This window comes from Takifugu flavidus, chromosome 19 (assembly GCF_003711565.1).
Source record: "Takifugu flavidus isolate HTHZ2018 chromosome 19, ASM371156v2, whole genome shotgun sequence".
NCBI lineage: Eukaryota > Metazoa > Chordata > Actinopteri > Tetraodontiformes > Tetraodontidae > Takifugu > Takifugu flavidus.
Genome location: NC_079538.1, coordinates 4,924,066 through 4,944,050, shown reverse-complemented (window position 1 = coordinate 4,944,050; position 19,985 = coordinate 4,924,066). Strand labels below are relative to the sequence as shown.

Below are 19,985 nucleotides of genomic sequence, written 5' to 3'. Positions count from 1 at the left end.
GCACAATTGTCACTCGAGGTCGGGGCCGTTTTGTGCTATTCAAACACGCAGCAACAGCCGAGATTTGGATCGCTGTGGAACAAACACGCAGTCGTTCCTATTAAAAACAAACAAATAATGTCTGAGCCGTCACTCAAAACGCTCTGACTTCCTGATCTGGCCACATGAAATAGGAAAGGGGATGGTAAATGTTGCATGGTGAGACTGACTGGAACAGCCTGAGGAGGTATGTGTGTGTGTGCACGTGTGTGTGTAAAAGACACATTAAAAAAGGGTGTTCATTTGATCTGAGCGTCCAGTTGTTGTAAACAAACACGAGAGCAACATTGGATCCGATGAGACGACACCGCTGGTCCTCCCGCTCTAATCCGGACAACTGTAACAGCCGGGTCGGGTTACCTCCTGGCGCTGTGAGAAACCAGCTACTGTATTTAATCTTAGTCTGAAACCAGATATCAGACCAGCCCTGTCTAGTCCATTCGACCTACCTGTTGCACATTCCAGGTCCACCTGCTGGATTGCTTAAGAGCAGCACTCAAACGCACAGCGTCATTCTTTCTGTCTGTCTGTGATTTCTTGCCGGCTGACGACTGCGTCCACCCCGGTCCGTCTCCCCTTTCATTATGACAGCATGCAGAACACTCTGTACTGCTGTGTCCCTTTGGGACTTCGATGGGCAAACAGGCCGGTTAATTTGCAGCGACTCGGGCTACTTATTCACTAACCTGAACATCTCTTTCCTTCTCTTTGTTGACAAAAAAGCAGCAACGCAAAAGCAAATGTCCAGCGTCTAGATTAGGTTTGCTGAAGATTTGTCATGGATCCAAACACACACACACACACACACACACACGGAGGGAACTCAATACTACCTCACACTTTTCTATGGCTCATAGGCTGTGCTATGTATGACGGAGACACCTGATCTACAGCCCACCCCGGTTCCCCTGGCAGTATCTGTGCAGGTTCTGGTTTTATACAGTTAAGGAAGACCTGATAAATATGGACTTGCTTCTTAAAGTGAGCAAACAGAGAACGACAGGGATGATTTGGCAACATAGGTTCTCTTTTAGGGCAGGTATCAGCAAATTCATTGATGCGACAATCGTATCTCAAGGCGATATCTCCCACGTGAACGATTCTGGCAGCATCTGTAGTTCGCTTCATGGTTCAGAGGAGTTTAAAGGTTGTTGCGCAACACTCCGCGATGAACCTTTTACCCATTTTGATTGGATGATTTTGCATAAAGTTCTATACCGTTATGAACCGGCCCGGTTGGCACTGAAAGTGAGTTGGTGCCTCACCTACTGACGGGGCCCTCCTGTGGTGCAGGGGACACTCCAGGGCGCCCTGCTGAGTCCGGCCAAACATAGCAGAGTAAACGGCGATCTGCATACCCCGCTTGCAGCTCAGCCTCATTCTCTCTTCTTCGCAGACCACCTTACTCTTATACTCATCTGGATGAGAGAGAAGACAGAAATAAAAAAAAGTGAATATACAGAAATGTAACTAAAGCACTGTGGAGAAGTTATATATAAGCAAAGGAAACAGGTCCAGACAAAAGCTTCATTTATTACAACCGGGCAGAAAGTGAGATAGTGTTTCGCCGAGGACATGTAGAGCCCTGCAGCAGCATTCCTCACACACACCAGCCACAGTGACCTGTGACGGCCACAACAGCTCCTCTGGCCGGCAGATAAAAACACACTCCGGCTCTTCACCCGTACGGGGAGTGGAGCAGGAATGTCGCGGCGACAGATTCATTCTTGCCCACTCCCTTTGCCATCCTCCACTTCTCTTCCTCTTCATCCACCTCTCCTTTCAGAGGCACTGACACCTGCGCGGTGCACCTCAGCGGCCACCCCCGCGTGGCCTTTCTCTCGGCGCCACAGAAGTCACCGCTTAAATGATACCGAACAAAACGCTGTTGATTGGCTCCGGGTTCCAGTGGAGAGCAGAAGAAGTGGAGGAGGGTGGATTAGTGCCCACTTCTGTTCACTCCAGTGTCAAGCGCCGCACAACTCAGCATGGCCTGGCTCAGCACAGCACCAATCTGTGAATGGAGGCCAGCATCTGGGTGGGATTATTGCACTGTTGGGCTCCCCTTGGGAGTGATACTTTAAGCTTCTTGGCCAGTAAAGGAAGCAGAGTGATAAGAGGAGAGATATGCGTGAATGAAGGCTAAAGGTTAATGAAGCTGAGAAGAATGGCAGAAGCAGGATGTGAGGCAGACCTTTTACTTAAAGATGTCCGGAGAAAGCAGCAACCAAGCAAATCTTTTGACCTTTAATTACAGGAATACATTTCATTTATAAGCACCTGCCTAGACGCTCGACACTTTACAAAGACATAATACAGCTGATAAAAACCCATACAGACAGCAGATAGAAACATAGTTTAGAATAACACAGTGCAAAATAAGTCTAATTACAAAGGGTAAGATGGTTTAAAGAGTAGGAGAGCAGAGCGGCTGAAAGCTCGACTCCCAATGGTGCTGAGGCGGGTGAGCTGCATAGTGAGGTGGAAGGAGAAAGAGGATCTGAGGGATGGGGTAAGGTGGCAATATGGAGAAGATTGACAGAAAAGAAGCTATTGGCAAGCTATTGGATGGCCTAAAATGTATACAGTAGGATACCACATAACTTTACTGATGTGACATTGAAAGGATAGTACGGCATTGCGGATGACAGCTGGACTCTTAGACTGGGGGTAAGGAGAGAGCGCTTGTGAGACCAAACCTGCCAACGTTGGATAATGTAGATTTGGTACCAACAAGAATCAATTCTGTTCCATCACTGTTGTTAAAGTTTCAGGTAGATTCAGTTGAACCAGCATTTAATTTCAGATAAACTCGGTGAGGGAGGATGGCGGGAGTGTGGAGTTTGGTTGTGCCGGAAATGTAGAGGTGGGTATCATCCACGAAGTGCTGGAAATGAACCATTCCCAGGGAGAAAGAGGTAGGTGATGAAAGGAAGGGGCCCTAGGACAGAGCCCTGGGGCACACCAAAGGTACAAGGTATGGGTGGGATGTCAAGGAGTGGAGTTGGATGGCATTTGCAACCGTACTTGGTATGACTAGAACAAAAAGATTTACATCAATGTGAAACTTAAAAATATGTCATCAACTCTTTAGAATGAGAGAAATGTGTGTCACTGTCAGTATTTGAGGTGGTGAGCCACTTACTAGGTCTGCATTTGTACCAAACAATGAGGTGTTTACTGCTGCCTGGGCACGAGTCGGCCCCAAACACGCGGCTGTTGACAAGGACTTGACAGTTTCTTCTGTCCTGGCACTCGTCCAGCATTTTCTAAAAGACAGAGACGATGGACTGTGATTGGGACAGAACTGCAGACGGTCTTAAAGGCAGAACAATGAGGCAATGGCAACGAGACCAGCGGCGGGCAAACCTAAAACCACTTCAGTAGGTCTGCAAGTGGCCATGCGTTTACGGAAGAGAAGAAAGAGCAGGAAAAAGAAATCTCTGGAAAGGTCCACTCATTTCCTGGAGTCCTTTTGCTTCTCAGGTTTCATCTAAAGCAGGCTCCAGCACAGGTGAGCACATTCCTGCGATGGAGATCCTTTGGGTGGGAGGGGTGAGTGAACGATCTGGAGCACACCAATCTGCAAAGATGCGTTCCGTCTGTTCCCTGACGCACAACAAGCTCAGGTTCTCATTTCCCCGGACCTCAAAGGTGATTGTAAGAAAACCTATGAGACACGTCTGCGGAGGATTGTATTCCAGGATGTGTGGAATAAAATAAATCAGGGCAGATCCTGTTAGTAATACACAAGGAAGTCAAAATGAGATCACCTTTGACCCCGGTCATTTTAGGACACACTTCCACCAGAATACCAAGCACCCAAGGGTCACAAACAGGTGGTACAATAAGATTCCTTGGGGGTCGTTCTAATGTGGGTGGCGCAGCAGTCAGTCATTCTCCTGATTCGGCACAATACGCCTCTGTGTCTGTGCATTCACGGCCGGTCGGTCTATTATAGAATCGGAGGGTGTTTGATGCTGGAAGACAAGTGGCCTTAGAACGCAGCCCTTGACCCACTGAATGCAGAACAGTCTGTGTTTGTGTGTGTTTGTATTGGTGTGAGCAAACGGGGGTTTAGTCCAGCCACAGCCCAATTTAGGAAAGGATGCAAAGGCAAGAACCCCATGAAATCGCTTTGTGCCGCAGGAACATACAAGTCTGCTTCCTCTTTGAGGGTGTAATTTGCCGGAAAACAACCTCACAAAGCATTACATAATCGGGGGCTTCTCCAGAATATAACCCTTTGGCCAATTTGACCATTTCCTATTCAGGACTGAAGTCTGAATTTGAGCAAAGGAGGGGGGACTAACAGAGGTCGGGGTGGGGGGGTGGGGGGGTATATATACATTTCAGAGTGTTTACCTGGAGCGCAGTTGACACGGAGCAATATTGATCATCCTCAGGGGCGTGATAAGAATTTAGGAGGGCCTGGTAGGTTTGGGGGCACCTTTCGGGGTCTGAGGTGCCTTTCCTTCCATAGAACGCTGACTGAACAGTGATGGTTGTGCGGGGCGGGCAGCGGACGGACAACAGCTCGCCGTCACAGGCCTTCTCTGTGTAGTTCCTCAACACTTTGGACAGGTAACCTGGGAGTGCAAAAGCAGAAGCAACATTAGCCCAATTCAACACCGAAGATTGGAATTGTTGAAAACTGAAATTTGAGCACTGAAAGTTACAAGTTAAAGCCTGCTTCCAACTGAGGGGACTGGAAGCACTTCGTAATGTTCTTTCATAGCGCCCTTTCACATTACATTACAAACCCTTTCACATTACATTCGGTAATGCTGCATATTAGCAAGCCCTGACAGATCTCTGCTTACATAGAAATGATGCCTGGAGGCTCAGAACACTGCAGATCCAGAGTTTGATATTAAAGACACCAGCCAGAGGTCAAAAGTCTTAGAGTTCCTGCAGTGAGTTGTCGACAGACTTCACCTGTTTATGCAGTTTAAAGCCCTCCAAAATAATAATAAAAAAATACACTTGACCCATGCCAGGAGGAATATCAAAGGTCTGTTTTTCCCTCCTATTTTAAACGCAGAGGCCTCTCAGATAACACTGTATTCCCATTAAGAGTCTCCCAAAGCTGCCAGTCAGCTTGTCAGTCGCACGGCAGAGCTGAACCCATCACAAAACCCACCATTAACATTCCAGACTGAGACAAGCAGCAGATAAAGGAGAAAGCGGGCTGACGTACACGCTCACCCCGCAGAAGCAAGTCTGAAGCGCTCAGGGAACCTTTCAGACGTGGAATATGCAAAATAATTCAAAAAGAAACTCCAGCTTCCCTGAGATCCAGGAGCATGGTTAATGTTTAGTAAGAAAGAGGAAATAAAGTGCTCTCCGAGGCATCTATGACAGACATACACAGTGCCTCTTTATTACCATGGCAACGATGAAAAGAAGGAAGAGACACGACGCACATTCTCAGGCAATGAAAGGTCGGTCCCAGTCTAAACAGTGCGGCTTATTAAACCAACGTGGAGCACGTTTACAGGTTTCCACCTGTGGTCGGGATGTGCAGATGGAAAACAGGTGCACATTCATTCTATTTTAAGTTTATGGAGAGAGGCCTTGCATGCCACCATCTGAATTTATGACACTTGGACACGCAAAGTGACCTGATTGTGGCTTAAATAAATAGCAGGGCTGGGTGAGATCCTGACCTCTGATACTGTGGCTGTGACATCACTCTCCGCTCAGGCTTAAGGTCAATGAAATTCCCATGGAAAGATCTTGAGATTCCCGCTCCATCACCCACTGTGCTACACTTTAAACGTTTTTTAATCTTTGCACCACCTGCCCGCAACGGTGGGCTTGCCGCACCCTCCAAGACTTATAGGGAGCGTGCAGAAATTAGGCAAACAAACAAAAAAAGCACCGCATGAAGATCTTGCACATCCCCTTTTAACCTGTGACGGGTGGGATGCAAACTTTGGCTTCGTGCCATCGTCGCTGAAACGGTGTTATTTTTCTTTCAAACGCTTCACCAGTTCCTTCAACACAGAGCTCCTCTTTGCCCGGCGCATTCCACACAGCCCGAGTGAGAACTTGGCAATCCCCCTGGCAGCGGGACCACACACTGACACACACATGTACACACAACATCGACACAAATGCTGTGGCAGGAACGAGCCCTGCTGCCCTGCTCCCGAGGCCTGGGTGTGCATGTGTGTGTGTGTGTGTGTGTGTGGGGGGGTGTTTGTGTAACAGTATCACATTATTTTGGCTGGTTCTGGGCAGAACGCCAGTGCCATGAGAGACCACGGGTTCTGCTTGGCTCTCCAGATGAACACGCCCGGGTACAGCCGTCCGAGCATGGGAACCTGGGGTATGAATAGAGGGACATCTGCAGAGGGTTTCTCGACAGATCACTTGAAGGAGGAGGGGTGGTGGTGGTGGTGGTGGTGGTGGGGAGCAACGCTGAGCACCATGAACGCGGCGCTACGCCTACCTCAACTCTATAAAATGGGATTGTGGGTAAATGCAAACAGATTATCTCACACAAAAACCCTCAGGTGCTTTCACAAAGACTTCATCACAGAACCCTCCTCTCACTCTAGCTTCTCTCTTTCTCCATCAGGATTGCTGCTATTGTTCCCTTCATGCTACCTGTTGACTGAAATGCGCTTTCAAGACCAAAAAAAAAGAAATCGGGCGGGGATGGGGCACCTGTGCAAACCTTCCAGCCAATGACAGCTGTCCCTCATAGGCAGAAGGTTGGACAATGGGGGAGCCGTTTCTGCCTCTCCTCCCAGTTTCCTTTCATGTGGGGCCCAGACTCTTTCCTTAATTAGCCTGCTAACCTTTTCCGTAACAGGGCTGAGCTTTTACGTCTGCTTTCTTCTTTATTTGCTCTTTTAAAAAAAGAGAAAAGGGGTTGTGGTTGTGCTGCAGCTCGGGCAGAAATAGACAGCTACTCTCCAGCAAACCGTCCACAGGCTGAATGTCCTGACAGAAAGAGACCACGTGTTTTTATTTCTGTCCTACAACCACGATGGGATCGTGTCACACGATGGGACTTAACCTTCTTCATCTTCAGCCTTTCAGCCAATTGTTACGACAGAAACCGGAGGCCCTTGTGATTGTTAGCTACTCCCTCGCAGTCATGTGCTGACCCCAAAGGCTGACCCAGTGACGAAGGGGGGTCAGGTATGATGGGGATTAGTGAAAGACCACCGTGTTGTGTCAACACCACAAAGAAAGAGGCCAATTTTCCTCCCAGGGACCTACTGGTTATTTGCGAAGAGGTGCGGAACACATGCAGGCACCATCTTACAGCAGAGATTTGACAAATATTCCTCAGTCTATTTTTTCAGGACTCCCTGAAATTCCCATGTCGAGGCAAGACCGAGACCCTCGCTGTCGCCTAAAACCCACTAGACGTGTTTGTGGTGTGACGTGAGTGCAGGTGAAATGGGAAGGCGTCGCGATCGCAGGGCTCGTTATTCACACTCTTTGCTTTTCTCCTGCATTTGAAAAATGCCCCCTCCTCCTATTGGCCCACTGATTGAGCATGTGCAGCAGGTTTCACGCTGCTCACTCCTATTGCCCACTTTTATGTTGCCTGTGAGTTAATGTTTGTAAAGCCTCTCGCTTCGGCAAAGAATGTGCGATATCGCAGACTATTAAAAGATTAAAGCTTTGCTTATTGCAACAAAATTGCTCCGTTTACGTTGTATTAAGATCAATGGTTCTTTGAGAGCAACTCCAAACACACTTGAAAAGAAAAGCAATAAAAAGCCAAAAGCTATAAAACTGTTTCATCTCAGTAAATTGATAGTTTAGAGCTTCTTTTTATTATTACCTTACTGGTGTTATTTTAAGCACATTACAGCTATCCAATGTTCAAACATGGAGCTCCGCAGGTCTACTGTTGGAGAAAGAATTCCCTTTAAGTTGCTATTACTGGGAAGAGCGGAGGCTTCCTTCAAAGATGGAGGCAGATAAAGACGTAAAGGGAAGGCGCTCAAAGCCAAAGACAAAGAGATAGAGAAAGCAAAAAGGGCCCACAAAAGATGCCTGTTGAAAACTAATCATGTGATGGGGCCAATTCTGAAAGATACTCCTTATATAATCTTATATTCAGAGTAGGGAACCCTATAAAGTCAGGGCAGCGAGTACCAGATGTGGCGATGGTCAGCCCATAGGCCTGAACTGGTGGCTTTAGGTGCTGGAGTAATTGTGTTTCCCCACAGGCTGCGGTGGCTGCCAGGGGTCCCCGAACACAGCATGCCGTTACACATTTACAAGACCTAAACCAAGAGCGCAAAAGTCCTGAATGGGCTCCTCAGAATGAGACATGTTGATTAAATAAGAAGCAAAAGTTCACACACACACACACACACACACACCACAAAGGACACACTGCTGCACAATAAGCATGATGTCAAAAGAGTTCCGTGCTGTAAAAGTGCCAGATACAGTACTTAGTGCCATTCAGGTCTAAAAAATAGCATTCCTCAAATACACTGCATTCCTCTGCTAACAATACTTAAGTCTTGCTACCATAATCACATTTTGGATTAGCCCACTTTCTCGCTGATCGCGCTATGGAGCAGAAAAAGAGCACAGAGATACGTGGCTGCAACCTAAGCAGTTCAATTTGGCAAAAGTCAACGCAGGATTATCTTTAAACTGCTTAAGAACTGTAAATATTCAGCCCATTATGGAAAGTGCCGAAATAAATGTTAAGTGATTTTGAGAGTCCCTGCAGCAATTTGATCATAACCCAAAACAGGATCTATCAAGTTCTGTTAATGTTGGCTCATTTCTGAAATGAAGTAGAAATAAACTGACGCTTATTCAGATTTACTACCTTCATTCTGTGTCATCAAATTAATTGCAGATTTGCTGCAGGTATTTTCTGCAGTTTTTACACCCAAGTCCATCGTCGTTTTTACACGCTTTTATTGGCTTCCAACTCTAACAGCAACAGAAGCTTTCCAGGAAACATCCCATCTTTTGTTTTACAGACTACATCTACAAACAGGGGAAGTTAAATCTCCTGTTCCTGTTGAGATAAATCTCCTGTTCCATGAGATAAACCCCAGAAAGGGTGTCACACTTTGCTATCAGAGCGCCTTGGGTTGTTCAAACATCAACTGATGGGATATGGGAAGTGGGGAAGGGGTGGGGGTGGCTGAGAAAGAGCACGACTGAGGGTGGGCCAGAAGCCGAAGCTACTACCGGTCATACTTGTAAAATGACTTATTTCACTGTAAGTTGGACATTTTTAGCAGAATTAGCTGAAATCTTCCGAGCGATGATCATCAATATGAGCTGGATGACCGCTGTGGTTGGAGGCCTCATCCCGGTTGGATAGTGGCTGCCTGGCGAGTCCACCCTGGGGATTCCCCCAAAAACCACTCTGGTTCCACCAGGCCCTCCCATGACCCCTGTTAGCACGTGCCTTCTCTTTATGACCCCCAGAAGGTCAAAGGGCACCAGACAAGAGGACGCTTTCACTCTCCTTGCCCGCGAGCTGTGAGTCTCTTCTGGAGAGATGTGACGCTGTCAGGGGTCCCGGGAACACCCTCGAGAACATGTTGGACAGAGACGGAACGGTAGAGAGATGGAGCCAAAAGGGGGGAAATCTGTTATTCTAATGGACACTTTTATGGCCTGGGAGAGTTAGGTGGCGGTCATTCCGAGCCGCCGTCCAGCAGACACCAGTCAGACGATTCACGTGAGAGCTCTATTGTCCTGAAGTGAACAACAGATGCATCTTTCTTCTCACTGCAGCAGGCCAGATTTAAGTGATTGGTGGGCGGAGCCACGGTGGCGTGGGGCTCTCGTACGTCCACATCAATCTCACCTCTGTTCCCGATTGTGCAGACGGGTCAATAAATTGATGACTGCAGCAATGAAAGAGCAGAAACAGTTCCATCTCTCAAAAATACAGATAGTTCAACTTCATCCTTCCTTTGGACACCAGCGTTGATGCCGATAACGCTTCAAATATACAACATATATGATCTTAAAATCTCGTTGCTAGAAAATCTGAGTATGACAATATTTGTGCTGTAATTCCAAACCAAAAAAAATGGCCCAGCATGCTTTTTCTGAAGTCTTTTATTGTGACACAGTTGGCCAGTTGCCCCATTAAGTCCTGTCCATCACCACTGCTGTGAAAATCCCACAAGCCGAGGCTAACTCGCTTTAATGCCAAGACGGGACTCCATCAGGTCGGTGGAACAAGAGCTGTTAGCAAAAAAGGACCTGAAAACAGGCAAGCTAACAGCCAAAAGGCCAGAAAGAAAGTAAAACTGGTCTGGCTGCGAGTGTAATTCCTGGATTTTATGACTTAAAAGTAGCTGCGTGGTCTGCAGTCTCCATTCCCCTCCCGTCCCCTAATACTGGGAGAATGCCAGTAGTAGAAGCCCCCCCCCAACACTTTTACCTGAGCTCGCTGGAGGGAGCATATAAGCAACAGATTAGTGCAGCTTTGCGGGCTGTTTGTTGTAGCGTGCTGTAATGCAGACTGTCAGTCGGACACAGTTGGGGGGCGACACAATGCCTCCTTGTTCAGACTGGCCCTCATGTGCCCCACCTCTCTACCTCTCCACCCCCCCTGCCTCCGGGGGTTTTAATCAAATGATTTTTTGGGGAAAAAAAAACATTCTTTTCCTTTTCGTGTACTGAAAGGAGGAAGTAAGGACGGACGCCGACTACAAACGGGGGGCAGATCAAGGCGAACGCTCTGGCTCCTAAAACAAACATAAATCAGCCCCCAGGAAACAGGCAGAACGATGGTAAAAAGACAGGGGGGATCAAAGAGTGGTAAACGTTCTATGAGAGAAGAAGAAAAGGTGCACGACTGGCTGAATGTGCGGGGGGGAGGGGGGGTAAGCCCATAATTCAGGTGGTTAGACCTACGGTAGATAATTACCAGTCAGCACACCCACCATTCTCTTTCCCCACGTGTTTGTTGACATCTCACTCCACCTTCCTCGATATTTACAAAAATCCCACAGGTGGCGTTTTGTTCTGGACAGACAGGACACGGATGGATGTTTGAGGTAACTGCCCCCCCACCGAACGCCAACACGCACCTGCGGCGTCTGCATATACGTCCATCTTTGACACCATCTTCTCAGTCCAATAACAGTTATTAAGGCAGAACCGCGCGGCTCAGCCTGATTCTGGCGGTTAACACAGACATGGATGCAAAATACTGATTATCATATAAGAGGATGACTGAACGTGTGGTTATCCGCGTCGCCTTTGACGCTCAGAGCTCCCGGAGAAGGTTCCCGAGTGCGGTCCGGGTCTTCGGCTTGACCTCCCTCTTTAAATGAGAGACACGCCCTGCTGCGATGTGCCTGAAAGTCGTGGTTGTGCCACTAACGTGGAGAATGAAAGGCGAACAAATACGCAGTGGAAGGAGGCACCAGGTGAGGCAGGAGATCTGACAGTCGGGTCTCTGGGTGCGATCACAGGCAAAAAAGGGAAATTCCCGTGTGCTGGATGAGGGCTAATGCGTCACGAACACGTCATATACTGTAATTAGGACACATTCTCACGGGACAAGACGCTGCTGCCGCTGAGGGAGAGGAAACACGAACAGGAGATCATCTAAGATTCTGCAGTCTTAGGATGGTTTGGCTCATCACTTGGGCCCACGTCACTGACTTCTGCACGGATCAGGTTCTCAGGACAGAGAGGACTGTCCCCCCCCCCCCCCCCCCCCGCCCCCCCGCCCCCCCCCTGAACGTTTCTCGCTGAACCACCAGAGAAGCAAAATCCCAGCCAGCGTCGGCTTCAACAGCTAATCAGCAAATTTGTATCGATACTTCACCAACTTCTGTTTAACTCGACTGGATGTGCGACGACCCGACGTCCTTGTGTGAAACCTAAATTAGGCAAAGGAAACTCCACCCCACCACGTGCGCACACACACACACGCACACACACACTGTAAACAAGTTTCTCTCATCACCATCAGCTCATTGTTGCTCCTGACATGATGTCAAACGGTCTTTGTGTCTTTATGTGCTTATTGTATTTGAGGGGGGAGGGGCTTAAACATTAGGTCATGTGTTTCATCCCTATGATGTGCCAGGGGAGACCACACACACACGCACACACACACACGCACACACACACACGCACACACACACTGTAAACAAGTTTCTCTCATCAACATCAGCTCATTGTTGCTCCTGACATGATGTCAAACGGTCTTTGTGTCTTTATGTGCTTATTGTATTTGAGGGGGGAGGGGCTTAAACATTAGGTCATGTGTTTCATCCCTATGATGTGCCAGGGGAGACCACACACACACGCACACACACACACCCATAATGAAGAGATGCACTTATCTACATTACATATCTGCTGTCTGCAGCCAAAGGCTCTTTAGCTTCACATTTCAGGAGTCTGAACATAAATGGTAGAAACGAACCAGAATCTCCCAGCTATTAATGCACCCTGAAGGTAGCATCTTTATTTAGCTGGTATTTAGTTCTACTCTTAGACATTTTAAAAAGATTCCGGGCTTAACTCGGCAATTGGATCCAATCACCATCATGCTAGACGTGCTGCCTACCACACCTGCCAACAGCCGGGGGTTTAAAGGTCAATGACCTTCAAGAAAAAACACTGTAATATATGTTGTTCAAACTCAATGTCATAAAAGCAAAATCTTAGTGATTCAGTCTAATGCAGTGGTACTAAAATCAGAAGGTTTAGTAAAATTAGCACATTCAAAAACTGAAATCGCTGCAGGTGCCTCCCGAACAGGTCGACGCTCATTTCCTCGTGTTTTGATGTCACATCAGAATGTGCTGACGTGTTCACTCCTTTAATTTCGCAGCACTCCTCCTGAAGGCCTCGTCGCCCGCCTTCGCCGCAGTAGACAAAACAAGCCGGAGGCACGATTTGTTTAGACAGAACTCACCTGGCGGGCGCGCACACACACACACACACACACACACACACACACACACACACACACACACCCTTGTACTTCCATCTTTGTGAGGACTTTCATCAACACAGGCGTTACCCAGGTCCTTCACATAAGCCTAACCATGCCAACTAACCCCCTGACCCAAACCTAAACCCAATTCCAACCTCAACACCATGTCTTTAACCCTCAAACAGTCCTTTGAAGTTGTGAGGACCAGCTCAAAAGTCCTCACTTTCCAAAAAGGCCCACGCTTTTCTAGTAGAATGATTTTAGGACTCAGTATACATCAAGTACAGGAACACACAGAAAGCAAAAGCAATTAGGAGATCCTGGTGGAGGTGTGGAGATGTGAGAAATGGCAGACAAAAGAGGCAGAAGAGGCGCGTGAGTTGGGGGAAGGGACTGAGGGTCCCGCGCATTACCCTCATCCAAGCCACGCTCACTCAAAAACCAGAGTAGATTAAGACTTAAGGGGCCTCAAGCAGCCCTCAGTAATCAGTGGATGGGTGTGTGTGTGAGGGTGGGGGTGGGGGTGGGTGGTTGGAGGCCAGGGAATCCAGCCATCCCAGCGCAATGCTTCAGGTGGATCTGACTTGTGAGGTTCACCTAATCACTGAACCTTTTGGAATTAATCAAAGAAATGATCAGGTCCAAAAGGATTTACGCTGCCAAACAGTGCAAAGTTTTAAAAGAATTATTTAAATTGAGTCACAAAATGAAGGAAATAGAAGAGCTCTGACCACCAAAACCAAAATCTTCCCTTTTCCACCTTCCAACACGTATGATGAGCTTCGACAAGGAGGACACAAAGAGCGAGATGGATGATGACCCCCCCAGCACACACTGACGGTGACTATGAGTTGACCTCAGTTGACCCTTAAGCCCCGCAGCCGCCTCACATCCTATTGACTGGGGTTAAATAGGGTTGGCCTACGGGGTTTATGGCAGAGAACATTTTAGCTGCGGTTCTAAACTGTTCCACTCTGGCAAAACACAACATCTGGGCTTTGTTTACTTCCAACGCGAAGCATGTTGAAAGGCCTGCCATCGACCCCGGTTGGTCTTCTGTCGTCATTTTGACCTTTTCCTGCCACATGACCCAGAGCACTCAGCAGCTCACTTTTTCTTCACCTTTGGTTTTGACAAAGTAATCATTTGTTTTCTGTCCAAGAACAGTAGAACAGCCTCCAGCAGATGGCAGAAAGGCAGAGCTACTGACCCCAAAACATTGAGGATATCGTCATGGATGGCTTATCTTATAAAATATTTGTGTAATTACTTTCTGTTCTGTATCAGTTCTGTTTATCATCGTCTGTTAAAGATGCGGAGCTCCACCTGGAAGGACTCTCGGATCCTTGTGGGAGCAGAAAGTACATGTGACAAATACATAAAAACCTTTTCCTTGAACAGAAAAAACCCATAAAATGTTAAACTTGGTACATCTATAGCACTGACTAGCTCCCCTTTCTTGGCCCGAGGGCTTTGAGTGTAGCGCTGCACACTCCACACCACTAATTATCCACTGCAGAGCGGAGGATGATAACAGGGAAAGACATGGAATTAAAGTAGCCTCACCATCGACGCACTGTTTGTTTCCACATCTGACAGCAGCAGGCTTGGGGGCAGCCTGAAGCTGCCATTACAGCAGTTCCACACAATGCAGATCCAAAAACACGACCAGTGTTTGATGGGTTTCCATGAGTGTTTCAGCCCCCTAAAGGCCAAGGACCTTGCAGATCCAGCCAATGACTGACCATGATGGTCTAACCCACCAGTCCCGTCACCCGGCAGTATGGCGGCACCTGTCAATCAAAAGCACTCCCCACAGTCTCCAGGGAGACTCCAGCTGGTCAAGAATGCGAGGGCTAAAGGAATGCTTTGTCCCTGTGGTATTCTGAAGCAGCCTCCTTTCACGTTTCGTTCACAGGTCAGCATTTCTGTAACCGCTCCGCCTCTGATGCATGAGCAGGGCGTTCCACGCCATTTCTCTAAGGGCAGAGAAACGATGAGGAGCACGCAGTGAAAAAGAGAGGCCCACGTTGTCGCAGCGGTGTCACCGAGGAACCAAAAGTTGATATTCTAGCGGTGAACCTGCGAGAGGCTTTGCAGCGGCAGGTGTACTAATGTCCCGTTCCAGCTGAAGGAACTATTAGAGAGAACCAGGCGCCGTGGACACATGCGCGGCAATTACAGCAACGCAGCCTTGTTAACGGCGTCACGACACTGTGATCTTTAGCAGCTCATTAGGCCAGCCCCACCATCAGACACATGCACACACCATCATACTCACGAGGGCCCCTGACATACATCTGCTCTTTAGCACCTTTCCCTACAGTGTGTTTCCAGCTATTAGGACCATTAGGGGCCAATTAACACTGACACAAAGCGCCTTCCTGTTTTATAGCACTGTAAACAGAACTCACAGCCTTCCTTCGGGCTGAGCAGAGCTCTGACGGCATAAAACAAGAGAGAAGTCATGTTTAGTAATAGCTGCTGTGATCAATGGCTGCATCCGTTCTCACTTTCTGCTATAAACTGGATAAAAAGTGAGCTGACCATATTTGCACTGAAAGCTGTTACTCTAAAGCGTCTTTGCTCCAGACAACAGTTAACCAGACTATCTTGTTGATCTCATTAGTGGGATGTTGCAGATATGAGAAGGGCTGCAGCCTGGTGCTTTCAGCTGGGGGGCGACCAGACCGACAACAACTAATAGGCCGTGCGTCTTTCCAGCAAACATTTGGGTGTGCATGCTGCAGCACGCCGGAGGCACGGGTCGAGAGGAGAAGTTGATGCACCACTGAACTTTCTTCAAGCTGAGCTGTTTCCACCACGCACAACGAGGTGTAGGCCATGCATTCGTATTTAGGAGGAACTTTGCGTAAAGTTGAGGAAGTTCACGAAGAACGCGTCGCGTTTGCTTTTTTTTTTTTTTTTTTAAATTAGATTGTTGATTATATTAGAGAAGCTTGTGTCTATAAAACACCAGTTCCAAACCTGAAAAGTCCGCGGAGCCCTTGGTGAGATCGCAGAGGAGGGACAGACACGTTATTCCCAACAGGAGCGCATGAGTGACGGCTGACAGAGTCCCATCTGAGAGGAACATCATTGAAGCCTCGACGTGTTCGAGTTGGTCCGCGGCGTCCGGGACTCCAGCAGCAGCAGCATCGAGGTTTTAGGTCCTCCGTGGCAGAAATGAGATGCGCGCTCCCACGTCTCCGCTGTCTCCCCTCATCCTCCCACCGCGCCACTGTGACAACAGGAGCGACGCCGCTGCTGCTCTTCTCTGCTCTCTGCTGTATTTGAAACTGCGTGCTGGAGTCTGTCCCGGTGGAAGCAGCCCACCTGGAGGCCCGCCGCTCCCCTGCAGGGTCTCAAAGACCCAGAGTTCCGTAGCGGACACATTGCACAGTTCAACTACTCTGATATCACCCAAACAACGTTACGTTCCTCAAATTATGATTCATATTTTATAAAAAATAAAAAAATATTAGATATATAGATTGCCAGCGAATTTCCAATGTGATGGAAACGAATTAAACACACTTTTTGATGTTAACGTGTTTCAGGTGTGACGTTTGGTGAAGTGCTAGAATTTCTCCTGAGGGATCTCTGGAGGTTCATTTTAAATTAGTTACATGGCAGATCAAACACAGATACAAAATGAATCATTAGAAAATAAACCACTGTTGAAGATTGCAGTTGAAAAACGTACTTAATCTTACACTGTTGTTTAATTTTACATGGATAGCATGTACATAGGCATAACGTACCGGTGAATCTAAATCATTGTGCTGTTGATAATTTACAGTTTCAAGCATTTTATTATGACTTGACTATAATAATCGTTCATCAACAATCATTGTGCTAAAATTGTTTCAGAAGCAATACTAATATTTCAGAGCAAATCAGAAACAACACCACGAGGTGTTCATCTTGCAGGCTTCTTTGTGAGTTTTATTTTAGTATTGATCAATTATGAGGGGTTTTCTTTGTTGAACTCTACTCGTATAACAGAGGGGTTGCGCCACCCTGTGGACAATAGACTCTACTGCATTTTTAAAATTCGTCGCATTTCGATGACGTTGTTCCCACGCGGCTTCCGTAGGTCCCTCTGTGCGACAACAGAAGGTCAAACATGGCAGCCTGCGCCAAAGGGCTCGATAAACTGCGCCATTCGCTGCGGCTACTACGAAACACCCAGCTTCATAATGAACGTGAGTCAAAATGAACAGCTAAGCGACGAGTGTCAGATTTTGAAGACGTCTCGTATTGGACTCACAAATGTGGCAGCAGCGTGCCGACAGCAGAACTGCGAGGTGGAAAACACTGACGACTTTCATTCTCTTCATTGTCTATCTTTAGGGTTTCTGTCTACGTCCAAGGGTCGTCAATCTGCGGGCAGTAACCCCGAGCAGCCACCAAAATTCGTCCCTCCATCCAAACCTGTTATTGTAGATAAAACACGGGCAGTGGCATCGTTGCGGAAGTAGGATTCTGTTTCCAGCCTGATACCCAGAGCTGCATGTCCCATTTAAATGACCCCGTGTTTTTAATGTCGCTGTGTCTCATTCGGAAGGTTTCTGAGCCCAGAGTTCATCCCTCCCAGACAGAGGACAGACCCCTTAAAGTTTTTCATTGAGAGGAAAGATATGATTCGCAGGAGGAAAGTGCTCAACATCCCTGAATTCTACGCAGGTAAAAGAGCCGTTCGAACTTTCTATATTCTCATTGTAAGATGTCTCAAAGCCATGAGAAGGTGTCACCTTTACACATATTATACAAATATTTGATGAATCCTGCTGGATGTTTAAAGATTCCCTTGTGTCGTCTGGGATTTGTTACTTTATGTGAAAGAAAGGTGTTGTCTGTCTCTGGCTCCATCACTTGGGATCGCCCAAAATATCGGAACGTTACCAAACACTTGCTCCAGAAAGACACAAGAGGATATTAAAATGGGACAGCGGCATTTGTGATTGACTTTGAGGCTTGAGCCTGACGCTGGAGAAATAAAGTTCATACAGTATATATATTTTTAAAAAGGCACATCCTGTAAAAATGCAATGAGAAATTCGGATTGTTTTAAGGGAGTATCCTCGCCGTGACCATGGCTGATAAAAATGCCAGTGGGAAAACAAACCGTTTCGTTGGCATCTGTATCCAGAGGGGCGGAAACGGGCTGGGAGCCACGTTTGTCCTGAGGAACATCATTGATAACCAAGGTGAGCGTTATTTACTGCATTTAACTTTCCGTCCTACTACTTGAGCCACTAATGATTTCTGCTTGGGTGGGACTCAGGCGTGGAGATCTGCTACGAAATGTACAACCCTCGCATTCAGAAGATCGAGGTGCTGAAGCTGGAGAAGCGGTTGGACGACAACCTGATGTACCTGAGAGACGCGTTGCCCGAGTACAGCACAGTGGATCCAGACATGAGACCCGTGCCCATTTCTGATACAGACGAGGTGCCTGTCAACAAGGTGAGCCTGTAAACTTAGGAAACCTAGCTAGTAATTAGACCAGCTAGTAATTACCTAGTAGTTAACACTTAAATATCTTTAGCTGTTAGCATACAGGTTGCGAACGGTATTGGTTGTAACATATGTAAAAGTTGTGGTGCTGAGGTGAAAATGTCCGTGTCTACCAGTTAAAGGTCAGGATGCGGCCAAAGCCGTGGTCAAAACGCTGGGAGCGGCCCAGGTTCAACATCCAGGGCATCCGTTTCGACCTCGCTTTGAGCCCTGAGCAGATGGAGCACGCTCAGAACTGGGCGCAGCCTTGGCTCGAGTACGACATGCTGAAGGAATACGACACGTCAAAGCTGGAGGAGCAGATCTACACTGAAGTCCAGCAGGAAATGAGCAAGAAGCCATTAGCAGGATGAAAGACTGGAACTCTGATCAGTTAGTTCCCATAAAGTGTAAGAACCATCCAGTACGGAGCCTGGTCAGCCTGTTTAGGGTTTTTTGACAGTTTGTACAGTTTAAATTCTTGTTGTTTATTTTTGGCAGGTGCAAAAGTGCTGATCCATGTATTTGTATAATAAAATGGACTAAGATTTCTAAGCTTTCAAAGTTTAGATTTGTTCTACCCAGGATTTATCTTCACAGTTGTTTTCAAGCCAGTTAGAAACCTGTAGTTAGTATGAAATACCAACCATCGACACTAGGTGGCGCCATTTACTCACATATTAATCAACAGATCGCAGCACAAGTCAGCTTTTGTTAGGCTGCTGCCTTCGTGAAGGTCCTGTTACTATAAAATGATAAGTTTGAAGGTTTTATTGGTTCAGATTTCCAAACCCCCATCTTGTTTTCGTTTGGAACACACTCCTGGACGCTGGGCTTGCAAAATAACCCTGGAATTCTGGGAGACCATTCACCAAGGACACCCGGTTGTGTTTTACTGTTGTGGATGGAAAATTGTGGTGCTGAGATGGTATGTTAGAACGTCAGTTGGGTAGTATAAAAACACTTGGACTCCTCATGTTATGTCTGCTCTACTTGGATGTGTGTGTGTGTGTATAAATACGCAGAACGAGTCCCTGCACTCTAATTTCTCCATATTACAGGATGAGACGCGGAGAAAATGGCCTCTAATACGAGCGCAGCAGATGTTTACTGAGCTCATTATGGACCACACAGATTTCCCGTCTTGCAAAGCGGCGGAATGAAGAAAGTGATTCCTGGTACAGATGGGAGAAAGGCTTCTAAGAAATTCACGCTGGTGGCTCGAATCGACCACATCGGACCGTTTCGAGCGTGCCGACAGCTCTGCACCTGTTCACCCAGTTTAGGCCTTCGGTCCAGTTCTGTCTGCAGTCGACCCATCTGTATCTTACTTTAAAACGAGCCGGGTGTTTCCCGTTTTCCCCCCCCAGCATTTCTGTTAGAGACGTTTGAGGCTGATTGATGTTCACATGTCGAGGCACCACCCGAGATGTTTATCCTAACGCGCTGGCCAAGTCTTCCCAAGCATTCCACTGGACTGGTAAACCAGTTTAACGCCACAGAGTTACTCAAGCTTCAG

The 19,985-nt window shown here is 47.4% G+C and overlaps 2 protein-coding genes across 3 annotated transcripts in view; one reads left to right on the top strand and one right to left on the bottom strand.

Annotated features, from left to right (window-relative positions):
- LOC130516215 (protein eva-1 homolog C) overlaps positions 1–16,261 on the bottom strand; it is a 42,507-nt gene extending 26,246 nt beyond the window's left edge. The window contains exons 1-4 of the mRNA XM_057017112.1: positions 15,953–16,261; positions 4,405–4,628; positions 3,185–3,308; positions 1,305–1,457 (exon numbers count right to left, since the gene is read on the bottom strand). Of these exons, the coding sequence (XP_056873092.1) occupies positions 1,305–1,457; positions 3,185–3,308; positions 4,405–4,628; positions 15,953–16,064 (613 nt within the window). The 5' untranslated portion in view covers positions 16,065–16,261. The remainder of the gene's footprint in view (positions 1–1,304; positions 1,458–3,184; positions 3,309–4,404; positions 4,629–15,952) is intronic.
- Positions 16,262–17,014: 753 nt separating this feature from the next.
- mrpl19 (mitochondrial ribosomal protein L19) lies at positions 17,015–19,442 on the top strand. Of its 2 annotated transcripts, XM_057017426.1 has the most exons (6): positions 17,015–17,172; positions 17,321–17,444; positions 17,535–17,653; positions 18,043–18,177; positions 18,255–18,436; positions 18,604–19,442. In XM_057017426.1, the coding sequence occupies exons 1-6, from the start codon at positions 17,094–17,096 to the stop codon at positions 18,838–18,840; spliced, it is 876 nt and encodes a 291-aa protein (XP_056873406.1). In that variant the 5' UTR covers positions 17,015–17,093; the 3' UTR covers positions 18,841–19,442. The 2 variants fall into 2 exon arrangements, with proteins under 2 accessions (XP_056873406.1, XP_056873407.1); XM_057017427.1 differs by lacking the exon at positions 17,321–17,444 and having other exon boundaries at positions 17,137–17,274.
- The last annotated feature ends 543 nt before the right edge of the window (positions 19,443–19,985 follow it).